General features: G+C 34.0%; 1 protein-coding gene across 7 annotated transcripts in view; it reads right to left on the minus strand.

Annotated features, from left to right (window-relative positions):
- The window catches only part of NFAT5 (nuclear factor of activated T cells 5), a 111,580-nt gene that overhangs the window by 35,756 nt on the left and 63,044 nt on the right, over window positions 1–12,780 (minus strand). For all 7 annotated transcript variants that reach the window (XM_079116838.1, XM_079116836.1, XM_079116837.1 and 4 more), the window contains 3 exons: window positions 10,019–10,211; window positions 6,518–6,708; window positions 4,495–4,667 (listed from right to left, as the gene is read on the minus strand). In XM_079116838.1, coding sequence (XP_078972964.1) covers window positions 4,495–4,667; window positions 6,518–6,708; window positions 10,019–10,211 — 557 coding nt within the window. The remainder of the gene's footprint in view (window positions 1–4,494; window positions 4,668–6,517; window positions 6,709–10,018; window positions 10,212–12,780) is intronic.

A 12,780-nucleotide genomic window follows, 5' to 3' on the forward strand; every position in this document is an offset into this window, starting at 1 on the left:
GTGGTAAGAAGCAACTGTGGAAGATTGCTTTGACTGGGTATATTGTTCTACCTAATTCCAGACGAACGAAGCCAGTCCACTTTTCTTTTGAGTGGTACTAAGGACAGAGCCCAGGGCTTTGTGTATACTAGGCAAGCACTTTACCACTAAACTTCATCCCAGCCCTCCAAGGGTTTTATCAGTAGTAAAGCTAGTATTTTCATCTCAATTTCTCTAAATGTTCAGGAGGACCAACCATAAACAACATTTTACACAAAATGATATTCAAAACTAATCATTAATCCACTGAAAAGAATGTGTAGATCCAGAAGCTTACACTTGCCTAAATGATTAAACCTAACTGGCATTTACAGAAGTTACTTTTATTGGGGGTACCAGGGATTAAATTCAGGGCCACTCAATGACTGCGCCACATCCTCAGCCCTATTTTGTATTTTATTTAGAAACAGTGTCTCACTGAGTTGCTTAGTGCCTCGCCTTGCTGAGGCTGGATTTGAACTTTTGATCCTCATGTTTCAGCCTCCTGAGCTGTTGGGATTACTGTTGTGCACCCCTGCACCTAGTTTAGAAGTTACTATTATAAGTAATGCTTTAAGGAAAAAAAAATTTTACTTGAAATTTGTTTTAAGTAGTAACAATAAGAAACAGAAAAACTATTATGAAAACATATTTGTAAATTAATTCCTCTAGCACTTACTCTTCTAAAGAAAGCACAGACACATATCTCTGCAAACCTCGTCCTCTCTCCCTCTCCCATCATTCCTTCCCTTTTTCTTTTCTTTTTTTTTTTTTGCTACTGAGGATTGAACCCAGGGTGTTTTACCATACAGTAACATCCCCAGTCCTTTTTATTTTGAGGTGGGTTCTCACTAAGTTGCTGAGTCTTGCTAAATTGCCCAGTCTATTCTTGAACTTGTGATCCTCATGCCTCAGCCTCCTGAGTAGCTGGGATTAAAGGCATGCACCACAGTGGCTGGCTTCTCTCTCTCTCTCTCTCTCTCTCTCTCTCTCTCTCTCTCTCTCTCTATATATATATATATATCTTTTGTTCCTTTCTATTTATTTTAAAATATTTCACTGTCGCATTGACTAAACAGATAACCAAGTATTGCTTCTCATGTTTCCAGGCCCCTTTCCCTACTGTGATCCAATTTTAATTAAGTGCTCAAATTTCTTGACAACTTTTTTCTTTGACACATGTATACAATATGCGATTTTCGAGTAAGAAAAATTACATTTCTATTTCCTCCATCATTCCTGGGTTGGAAATTTTTGGACTTTTCTAGTTATTTTGAAATTTCTTTTCTGTAAAATACAAAGGTACTGTCAATGCTTTATGTAATCCAGTTTCTCTGGATTACCTTACAGATGGCAAGGTAAGTGCCAAAGATTCAATTAATGGAATAAAAATGCATGTCCTACAACTCCATGATGAATGGCATCTACAAAATAAGTGGAAGCTGGGAGCGGTGGCACATGCCTATAATCCCAGCAGTTTGGAGGCTGAGACAGGAGGATCAAGAGTTCAAAACTAGACTCAGCAACAGCAAGGCACTAAGCAACTCGGTGAGACCCTGTTTCTAAATAAAATACAAAATAGGGTTGGGAATGTAGCTCAGTCGTTTAGTGCCCCCGAGTTCAATCCTTAGTAATCACCCCCTCAAAAAAAAAAAAAAAAAAAAAAGTAAAAGGAAAAATCAACATAGGTATTCAGTAAAATGTAAATCAAGTTTCTAAATTCATAAAAATTTAAATTACAGAATATGAATTGCCAAGGTAAAGAAAATAGTTCTTTAAATAACAATTTCAGGCTGTAACCACAGTTTTAACCACCCAGAAGCCATGGCTAGGATGAAGTGAATTACTTAAACTTGGTTTCATCACTGCAATTTAAGTGACTGTTGCGGCAATAAAGCTATAATACAGTGGCTAAAAGCAGAGACTTTGAATCATGGCCTTAGTATTTAATAGCTATGTAAGTGAAGAATATAAGGTGAAAATGATGGCTAAATGATACAATATTTATTAAACAGTAAACAAAATCTCAGGCACATAACCAAACTTCCAAATACAGTCGTTTTTATTATTAGGTCTGTATGCCTTTCATTGTACGCTGCTGATTCCATGGGCTACCATATCTACCCCAGAAACAAGGTAATGTACTCATTTGCAATGTGGACACATATTATCATTAAGGTTGATAATTAAATGATAATTAGATATGGAAATTTTCAAAAAATTATGTTTTCTACTGCTTTTGTATTTTTTACCATATTTAGCTAGGCATATTTATTATTTATCAATACTTTAATAGGATATAGGAGAGGAAGAAATTAATGAACAAAGTAATGTAGGAATAAGCAAACAATTAAATAATCTGGCAACCATTTCCCAGTACTTTATAAAGCAGTATGATCTGAACCATCTAGTACCACCTGGCTCTGACCTCAGAGTGGCTATGGTCATGTTTGAAGTACTGAATTAGGTAAAAGAAGAACTGCATTTGTTCCATTAAAAGTGGAACTCTATCTTAATAATACTCAAGTTAGGGCATATCAAGAATTATATAAGCCAGGTAAGGTGGCACATGCCTGTAATCCCAGCAGTGTGAAAGGCTAAGGCAGGAGGATTCAGAGTTCAAAGCCAGCCTCAGCAAAAGTGAGGTGCTAAGCAACTCAGTGAGACCCTGTCTCTAAATAAAATACAAAATAGGGCCAGGGATGTGGCTCAGTGGTGAAGTCCCCTTTAGTTCAATTCTTTGGACCCTCCCCCACTTAAAAAAAAAAAAAAAAAAAAAAAAGGGAATTATAGGAAATACTGAAGTTAAGTACCTCTACAAACTTTAAAATACAGCCTATTTTAAAGTAACTATCACCTACAAAACACCTTAAGGAAAGAGCTATATAAAAACAAAATTTATATAATTATGAGAAATAGAAAAATCAAATTGAGCTCTCCTGGGATGAGAAAGATAAATATCGCTAGTATATTCTTTCTAAAATTAGGGTGTTTGCTAAGCTGAAGTATAGGTATAATAACTTCTGATAGGAATTAAAAGAAAGGGAAAATATGACTCACAAAGGATAAATAAAAACTGTCCAAAGGGTAGTGAGGTCCTAATACCCACAGAAAATTCTTTTTTGCTCCCCACCCCACCCTAAGCTGTGGATTAAACCCAGGGCCTTGCCCTTGCTAGGCAAGCATTCTACCAGTAAAGTGTATCCCCAGCCCTTTTAATTTTATTTTAAGACAGGGTTTGGCCAAGTTGCCCAGCCTGGCCTCATACTTGCAATCCTCCTGTCTCAGCCTCCAGAGTAGCTGGGATTATTGCCCTATGCCACTGTGCTCTCCTGAAATCAAATATTATAAAAAAGCAATGCTAAACCAAGTGCAGTGGCACACACCTATAATCTCAGCAACTCGGGAGGTTAAGGCAGGAGGAACACAAGTTCAAGGTCAGCCTCAGCAATGCAGTGAGACCCTGTCTCAAAACAAAAATATTAAAGGACTGGGGATTTGCCTCAATGGTAAAGTGCCCCTAGGACCAAAAAACAAGCAAGCAAGCAATGCCAAAGAAAACAATCCAAAATGAAAATTTTCTTAAATGCTATATATAGGAGAAATTTTCCTCTTTATTACTTATAATACTCATTAGAGAGAAATGACAACTATATGTGACACATAAAACAACATAACTGAATTTAAACATATACACCCGCACATATACATGTCACCTTTCTATGCCAAGGTTAGAGATGCCCATTTACAACTTTCAACACTATGCTATAATATAATTTGTAATTAGAAATATAAAAAAATTTTTTTTTTAGTTGTTGATGAACCTTTGTTTTAGTCACTTATTCATATGCAGTATTGAGGATCGAACCAAGTGCTTCACAAGTGCTAGGCAAATGCTCTATCACTGAGCCATGACCCCAGCCCTATAATTAGAACTTCTGACATGCTACTATTTACAACATTTTGTACCCTTTACTCTTATGTTCTAGCACAAAAGAGAGTTAGGACCACTGTAATTTATAATAAAGTGAAGATACTTGGAAAATTCTTTGGTTTTGCTAGCTACTTCTGGTAATCTATTCAAATTACTTTTAAAATCAGTATATGATAATAACAGGAAACTACAAAGGGCATTTTGAATTTTATTTCAATTACTTATCTTTAGTTTAATCTAGAAAATTTGAGTATAACTGTTATTTTTCTAAAAGACAGGATCTTACTATGTTGCCCATGCTGGCTATAAAATCTTGGGCTCAAGTGATCATCCTTCCTTAGCCTCCCAAGTAGCTGGGAAGCTGGGACTGCATATACATGCTACTGAGCCTGGCTCTTGACTACAGCTTTTAAAATATTTCAAATTTTACGTGACTACAAGCTGAAGTGTGTGAAACATCTAAAATTCAGAGATGTCTGTAAGATTAAAAGAAAATCTATAAGCTCTCCATATATTTAACAGTTCCATAGTTTCTTACTTACTACACAAAATCGGAGAAGAGGGTGTTTGCAATGTCAAAGTGGAGCCATCTTTCCTTGTGATATTAACTCGAAAAACCAATCTGGCACGAGTGCTTTTTTTCTTGGAACCAGCAATTCCTATTCTGGCTTCAACATCAGCATTCCTCAACTTCAAAATTCCTACACAGTCCACCCTAACATAGAAAAAAACATATTACTTGACATTTTGTTGTAATATATAGTACAACATTCTTAAACAAGTTTCTTTTTTTAAAAAAGTGTTAATCCATAAATTCTCTGAACACGTAATACAGTTCCAAACTCAAAAAGTACAAAAGTATAAATTCTAAACATTCATAGTTCCTTTCTTGTCAATATTTTGTTTATAATCTGGAAAAAATAAAAACTGCTATTTTAAAATCTGAACTGAAGTAATGGCTTTTAAGAGACATTTTTAAAAAAGCTTTTTATAATTCTGTGTTCCCTATTTCCTTGCAATGAATGTTTTCTTTTTTCTTTTTGGCGGTGCTAGGGATCAAAGCCAGGGCCTTGCACATGCTCAACCCTTGCTCTACCTCTGAGCTGCTTCTCCAGCCTATTTTTATAATCAGTAACACTCTTCCTTTCCTCCTTTACTATACACATTTACTTTTATAACTTTCAATAGCTATGAGTCAAAAAAGAAAATCTTAATATTTCTCAATAACTAACCTTTCATCTACCTATTCAAAGCAGCTTTCAAAAGGAAACTGAGCTGGAATTGTGGCTCAGTGGTAGAGCGCTTACTAGCACATATGAAGCACTGGGTTCAATCCTTAGCACCACAATTGTAGATGTTATCCATCTACAACCAAAAAAAAAAGGAAACTGAAAATCAAGTAGAGAAAAATCTTTAACACCTATCTTATATAGGTTGGCCCCAAACCAATATATTTGCTACTGGTCTGATTCAATTTTAGGACTAAGGGTCTTTTACAAAAGGCTTAGGAAAAAAATAAAAAAATACAAATCATTAACCCTTCAAATATTTTTCAGGCAGTGAAAATGCGTAAGACAAAAAATACATGATCTCAGGATTTAATTTTTTTAAATAAAGGAAATTAAAAATAGAAAATGAATTTATGAACCCAGGAGCATTCTACCTCTGAGCTACATCCCCAGGACTTTTTTAAATTTTATTTTGAGACATGTGTGAGACCAGCAATATGCTTTTCACATCAAAATGGGTCAAGACAATGCATGGTTTATGTTGAACCGTTTCTAAAGCAAACAAAGAGAATTTAGGAAAGCAAATCAAATTGTAATTTTAATTTTCAATGTTAACACTATAAATCTTAAGTAAATTTCTGTAATTTTCCAAAAACCCAGTATTCCACTTGGTTTTCATTTCCTTGGCTTTCACCATAGCAATTTCTTAGCAAACAGCAAGAGTTAAATTTAACTCATTACCATTCTGTAGTAATTTTTAAATTTGTATTAAGCTTTGAATATGAAGTGTCTTCTAAAAGCTCATGTTAATGCAGCAATATTCACAGGTGATATGATTAGAGAACGATTACCTAATCAGTCCATCCTAGTTTGAAAGGGCTGACTGCAACAAAATTGTAGGCAGGTGGGGTATGGCTGGAGGAAGTGGGTCATCTGGGAGGTGTCCTGAAAGGGTGCACTCTCCATGTGTTCCCTAGCTCACACGTGTACTCGTGGGTACTCTTTTTCTGTTTTCTGATCCCACAATGAGTTAAGCAGTTTTCCTGTGCTGGGCCCTTTCCCCATGGCATGCTGCCTCAGAGCAATGCAATTCCCTTGGGTTTAGAGCAATGGTCAGCCATTGCTGAAACTGTAAGCCCCAAATAAACTTTCTCTCCTCTAAATCGTTCTTGTTGAATATTTGGGACACAGCAACACAAAAGCTAACTAAAGCAATTCATAATATTTAAAAAATTATTTTAAAAAAATACTTGAAATCTTCTCTTATAAACTAGAAACTAAAATTTTTCCTATCACAAAAGTGTAACATATAATGAAAACATTCTTAAGTACTTACGCCAGTGTCATGTTGTTGCTAGGATCAAGGCCAACTTCTATAACAGTGGTGCCTTCAATGTCCACTTCTTTGCAGGGAGTTGTATTTCGTCCAGTTACCCTACAGGCCTGATAAAATCCATGTGGTTTCACTCGACCAGAATCATTGCCCACAAACACCTGCAACACTACTGGTTCATTATGGCCTTCCAGCTGGAACCAGATAACATGTAGCAGAAACACTAATTAACATTTCAAGTAAGTTAATCATAAAATATAACATTTAATACCAAATTCTGTATTTGTAACTGGATTACATTAAAGAAATAATTTAAATCCTCAAGACAAATAGAGGTGAAATAATGGAGAGTTAGCTAAGTTTCTACAGAAAACCGTAGTTTTAATTCACAATAACATTTTAATTAAAAATTTTAGATGGTAGATGATCTAAATTATTATTTTTAACTTATTTGTACCAGCAGATGAGAATGAATACACACTCCTTTAGATGGCATGTAGTTACTCAGGACATATCACCATCATTCACAGAAAACTGTATTGTGGGGCTGCGGTTGTAGCTCAGTGGTACAGCTCTTGCCTAATGTGTGAGGCACTGGGTTCAATCCTCAGCACCACATTAAAATAAATAAATTAAATAATTATGTCCATCTACAAATTTAAAAACTTTAAAAAAAACTGTATTGTGTAAGTGGCATCATTTTCATTATCAAATCAGAGTATGTATACTAAATTTTTACTAAAACCATTTGAGTAAAAAGTGTTTCAAATGCAGCTGTGTGAATAATATGGAATGAAGCTCATTTTCAAAGATGAGGTGTATACACACACACACACCCCATCATGAAATTCTGGGACAATACACATTCAGAAAAAGTAGCTAGCTCAGTCAGAATTGAGGGATCATTATAGATCACAAGAAAAAAGCTTATATAATTTATATACTTATAACAATAAATATTTAAAATAATTTGAGAACAGATGTTTCCAATCTCAATTCTTGATAAAAGGCTTTTAGTTAAACACTAAAGCTGCTGGATGCAGTGTCTTATGACCAGTGGCTCAAAAGTCTGAGACAGGAGAATTTCGAGTTCAAAGCCAGTGTCAGCAACTCAGCAAAGCTCTAAGCAACTCAGTGATACCCTGTCTCTAAATAAAATACAAAATAGGGCTGGGGATGTGGCTCAGTGGTTGGGTGCCTCTGGCTTTAATCGCCAGTACAAAAAAGAAAAATTACCACACTAAAGCTGATGATAAAGAGCACTGAAAAATCACAAAGTAATTTGTACTACATACACTAAAGTGCTTTAAAAAACTTGTATATCTTTTGTATCCCAGTAGAGTAGTATATTTGTGAAATTATCATCATATAATGAGGCAAATAATTAAGCAAACAGCAAACTATTCAAATTGACAGCAATACTTAGACAAGTGCTAACACATAAAGGGATATAATATCTGTTGAATGAATAAATAAACTTTTTTTTCATAGACAACTGGACTAACAAAACATCTAACTAGGTAAGTACTTAGACAAACCATAACTTAAAAGTCAAGGCAAACAGGTTAAAACTATTGACCAAACTATTGAACTGTTTGGTCATACAAATATTTATGCAAAGAATAATTCAATTTTCTCAGTTGCCTGTTACTTGCCCTTGGTTTGAGGACTAAGGATAAGTTAGGAAGGAAAAAGTGAAAATGATATTGTACATGTGACAATCAACCTTATAAAATGGTCACAGGCAAGTTTCCTGATTCTGAGTTTCAACCATAATTTCTTTCAAGTATAAAATGAAAGGTAACCCAATTCTACTCTAATCTTGAAATAGGATTCACCTAACATGTTCACACAAATGGTATTTAATAAGACTCTACCATGTAACTAGCCAAAATTCCTCCTAGACAGTATTTTGCAAGGTGAAGGGACAATTTTGAAAACATCCCCCACCTCCCCCACCTATTTACTTTTTGTTTGTTTTATGTTCAAAGAGACTTTTGTCTTTTTCTATTCTTTTTCTTTTTTTGCTGTACAAGGATTGAACCCAGAGGCACTTTACCACTGAGGGACTTCCACAGCAGTTTTTCTTTCTTCATTTTTTTTTTTCAAGAGTCTCACTCAAGCTTGTTATTCTCTTGCCTCAGCCTCCCAAGTCAATGGGATTACAGACAGGCACCACAATGCCCAGTTAGAAATATTCTTTATATCAAGCTATCACGAGCAGGGTTTTACTTTGTACTTAAGTGTTTTGTGGGAGACTGTAAATATCTTTATTATTCATCCAACACTCAATTTATTCACTTAATTGCACTTATACAGATCCATAGTTTATTTTATCGCGTATGCTATTATTTGTTAATATTTTAAAAATTCATTTTTCCTTCAGAAATGTTCTATTTTGACAATTTTAGATTGACAGATTTGTAACAGTAGTGAAAAGAATTCCTAGAAAACATTCCCCAAATGTTACCATTTTTATCTCTTCTACTCTTTTTGTAGATAAATATAGGTGTATAAGAGTTTTTCTCTGAACCATTTCCAGGTTGCACACAATGCCTTTTCACACAATGCCTTTTTATTCCTAAATACTTACATTTGCTAAAAATGAGAAATTATATAACTAGAGTGTAATGACCAAAATAAGGAAATTAAATTATAAATACTACTCTACAAAACTTATTCAAAATTTGCCAGTTATTTCAACAATTTTCTTTGTAACCAAAATAAATCCAAGCTTGGGGAATTTCAAGATTAAAAAAAAAAAAAAAAAAAAGGTATTCCAAGCCAGGCATGGTGGCACACACCTGTAATCTCAGCAGCTTGGGAGGCTGAGGCAGGAGGATAGTGAGTTCAAAGCCAGCCTCAACAAAAGCGAGGTGCTAAGCAACTCAGGGAGACCCTGCCTCTAAATAAAATGCAAAATAGGGCTGGGGCAGGGGCTCAGTGGTTGAGTGCCCCTGAGTCCAAACTCCAGTATTCCCCAAAAAAGATATTCCCAGTGCTGAAATTTAAACCTTTTTTTACTTTTAGTCTGAGTTCTGAAAATATTAATACTCAATTTATATCCTATTTCTCAAACTTATGTTACATATAGACCAACTCTTCTAGATTGAATAGTTTTGATTAATTCAGTCATCTCAAAAGTTTTGTTTTCCAAGTCTTCAAAATATCCACTATACCTTTGCATTCACTTTAAAATTTCTGCTTAAATATGAAATTTGGAATGAATTTAAATCCAGTATAAATTTTAAGAGAACGATAATTCATGATTTGTAGATATTTTACGTTTGAGAACATAGTCTCATCTTTCATTTAGACTAACACTCAAATGGTATCAATGTGATATTTGGTTTACGGTCCAATTAGCCTTTTACTCTATTTTCAATTTTATTATAGCCAATAATTCTACTCTCCTGTTTTAGACTCTCCTGTTTTGCTGAGGTTAAAAATAAAATTGGTAAAACTGGAGAAAATTCTTCATACGTTACTAAATAAAATAAACACCTTTACTGTAGGAAAGCCTTGCTGTGTTCTATCTTTTACTGAGCCACGACTGCCCTCAGTCAGGTACCGAGCTCGGTGCTGGGTCTCAGGTTGTACAACTATCTTCAGCTCCTTTCCCTCACTTTTAACCGGATACTGTCCACACAACATAGGGCTCTTCTTTACTCCAGTTCCTTTTTGGTTGTCCAATGTTCTGAGAAATCAAAGCACAACATGAAGAAAATATCAAAAACGATTTTCTATAAACTAAGATAAAGGAAGAAACAGAATAGGCAATAACACTTAAAACAACTGCTTAGCTTACTGACAAAATAAAGTACAACCTAAAGGAAGGTACATTACATAACCAAAGTATCTTCAAAACTTTTTCAACAAAATTTAACTATGATGTAAAAAAGAAAGTTGGACAAGAAACAGAAAGAATACATGTGACCAGCAGGAAGAAGGAGGAAGACTGCATACAATACACTATGATCTATACTTATACTTCAGTAAAAATAAAATTTTAAAAATTACATATATATGTGAGTTCTTACATATAGCTAAAAGTAACTATTATTACTTTCTTATCAGAATTCCAAAGCAAAAAAAAAAGGAACATTAAAAGACAAAACCAAACCAACCTCCAACACACACATATACACAGAGCCCAAAACAACGATGGTATATATAGCATATTCCTTTGGATTTCTTTCTCAGTAAATCAAAATGAGAAAATCAGAATTTAAAAAAAAAATCAGTGATTTATTTTTTAATGAGAAATTAGCTTTGCTCTAACTAGTATTTCCTAGAAGTATGTTTTTTCAGAATGTTCTTATTTATGATTAGTTAACTGATTAAAGCTCTCCATAAAAATGTCTCAATAAAAATGTTATAATATGAGCTTGATAGCATTAACAATATAACTTTATAAAATTGTGCTTCAAAATTTTTTTTGTTAATAATGCATGTTAGGTGTAACTATGTTAAAAAAAATAAAAAAATAAAAAAATAAAACCAATATTCCAAATGGTGGCTAGGACATTTAATCTGTAAAGTAGCTAAAGCACTGCAAATATGTAATGAAAATAAGTAGAAAACAATACTGTTAGTTTTGTTTTGTTTTGTTTTTTGAGCAACACGAAATACATTTAAAATTATCCATGTATATTTTTAAATAGTCAGGGCCTATAATACATTTTGACTCACAATGAAGGTTCAAAAACCAGGAGACACAGTGGACAACATCTTCTCCAAAAGTAACCAGATCCCAGGAGGAATATTACAACTTCAAACACAGGAACTAAACAGCCTTAAAACTCTTTTAATGTCCACCCAGAGGGTATAACCAAGTTGTTGCCTCTATCATTGAGAACAAAGGTAAGAAAGGCTGTATCCTCAATAGAAATGAGGACAGGATTGACAAGCCCCTTGGCTAGAAAAGGGGCAGAAGAATGAAGAAAAGTGGCAATGAAACTGACACAGAAATGAAGTAAGAATGACTAAATAAAAGGAAGAGTTCTCAGGACAAGTGCTGTGCTTAATCATCAGGTTCATGAACTGTAACAGGAACTGAAGAAATGTTTGCTGATAAAGGCAAATAGGAATAAGAAAGAACAAAGAAAGGAAAGCAGAGGAAAAACAGTAAGATGAGAAAGAACAGATCCTAACTGGACAAGGAATGCAATTCATGTAAGTTTGACATAATGATGTTGAAGATTACCTGTGTAAGTCATTTTAAAAGGCCCTGGAAGAATAAATTCTATGAACAAGAAGATCAAGTTGAAGCTGGAACAATGGGCAATAAACCCTGCTTTGCTTTTCATCATTCTGGATAGAAATTCAAACATTTGGTCTGAATAGTGTGTAATTCCTTGCAAATGAAATTCTATAATAATACTGTTTTATATTCATCTTTAATATCAAATTTAAAAATTCATTTATTAAAACTATGTAAAACATCCCCCCACATATACACACAAAGGGGCTAAAGGATAATAAAGTCTATTTTCTTGTATTTTTCAAATATTTGTAATTTATATCAAGCAATTTTAGAATAAAAAAGGGAAATTTTTAGTTGGAAATATAGAGAAAATGAGTATGACATATTAATTAATTTGGCCAGAATGGGATCTTAAGTTTACTTAAGCTAGTCAAGCTTGTAATATTTTAAAGGATAAATAAATGGAAAAAATTTTTACTATTCTAGTAAAACAAAATACCTTATCTGGGATGCAGATGTTTAGTGAGTTAACAAAGTACATACAACAAGGTTTGAAGACAAATAGCAGCCACCCATAGTGATATCTGCTTCTAATCCCAGTTACTTGGGAGGCTGAGGCAAGATGATCAAGTTTGAGCTAGCCTCAACAAATTAGCAAGACAATATCTCAAAATAAAAATAGAAAGTGCTAGGGTTGTAGCTCAGTGCTTAGAGTGTCCTTGGGTTCAATCCCCAGTGTGCTGTGTGGGTGGTTAGCTGGATGGTGTATCACTTGCCTAGCATGCTTGAAGCTCTAGGTTCCAGCCCCAGTACCACAAAAGTTCTAAAAAGGTGAACATATTGAATTAAGCAATTTCTGAATAACAGTTTTTCTTAAAACTATCTATATTCTCTAAGTTTAAATGAAAAATATGCATATTTAGACCTACAGACATGTAAAACAATGAAAACATTAACTAATTCTTGGAAGTCACTCAAATTATATTTTTAAGGCACAATGGCTTAAGCAAAAACAACAAAGTAACAATAGTTATATAAAATTTTATGCACCCCCTCCCAT

Source organism: Sciurus vulgaris, assembly GCF_902686455.1.
Source record: "Sciurus vulgaris genome assembly, chromosome: 17".
NCBI classification, from domain to species: Eukaryota; Metazoa; Chordata; class Mammalia; order Rodentia; family Sciuridae; genus Sciurus; species Sciurus vulgaris.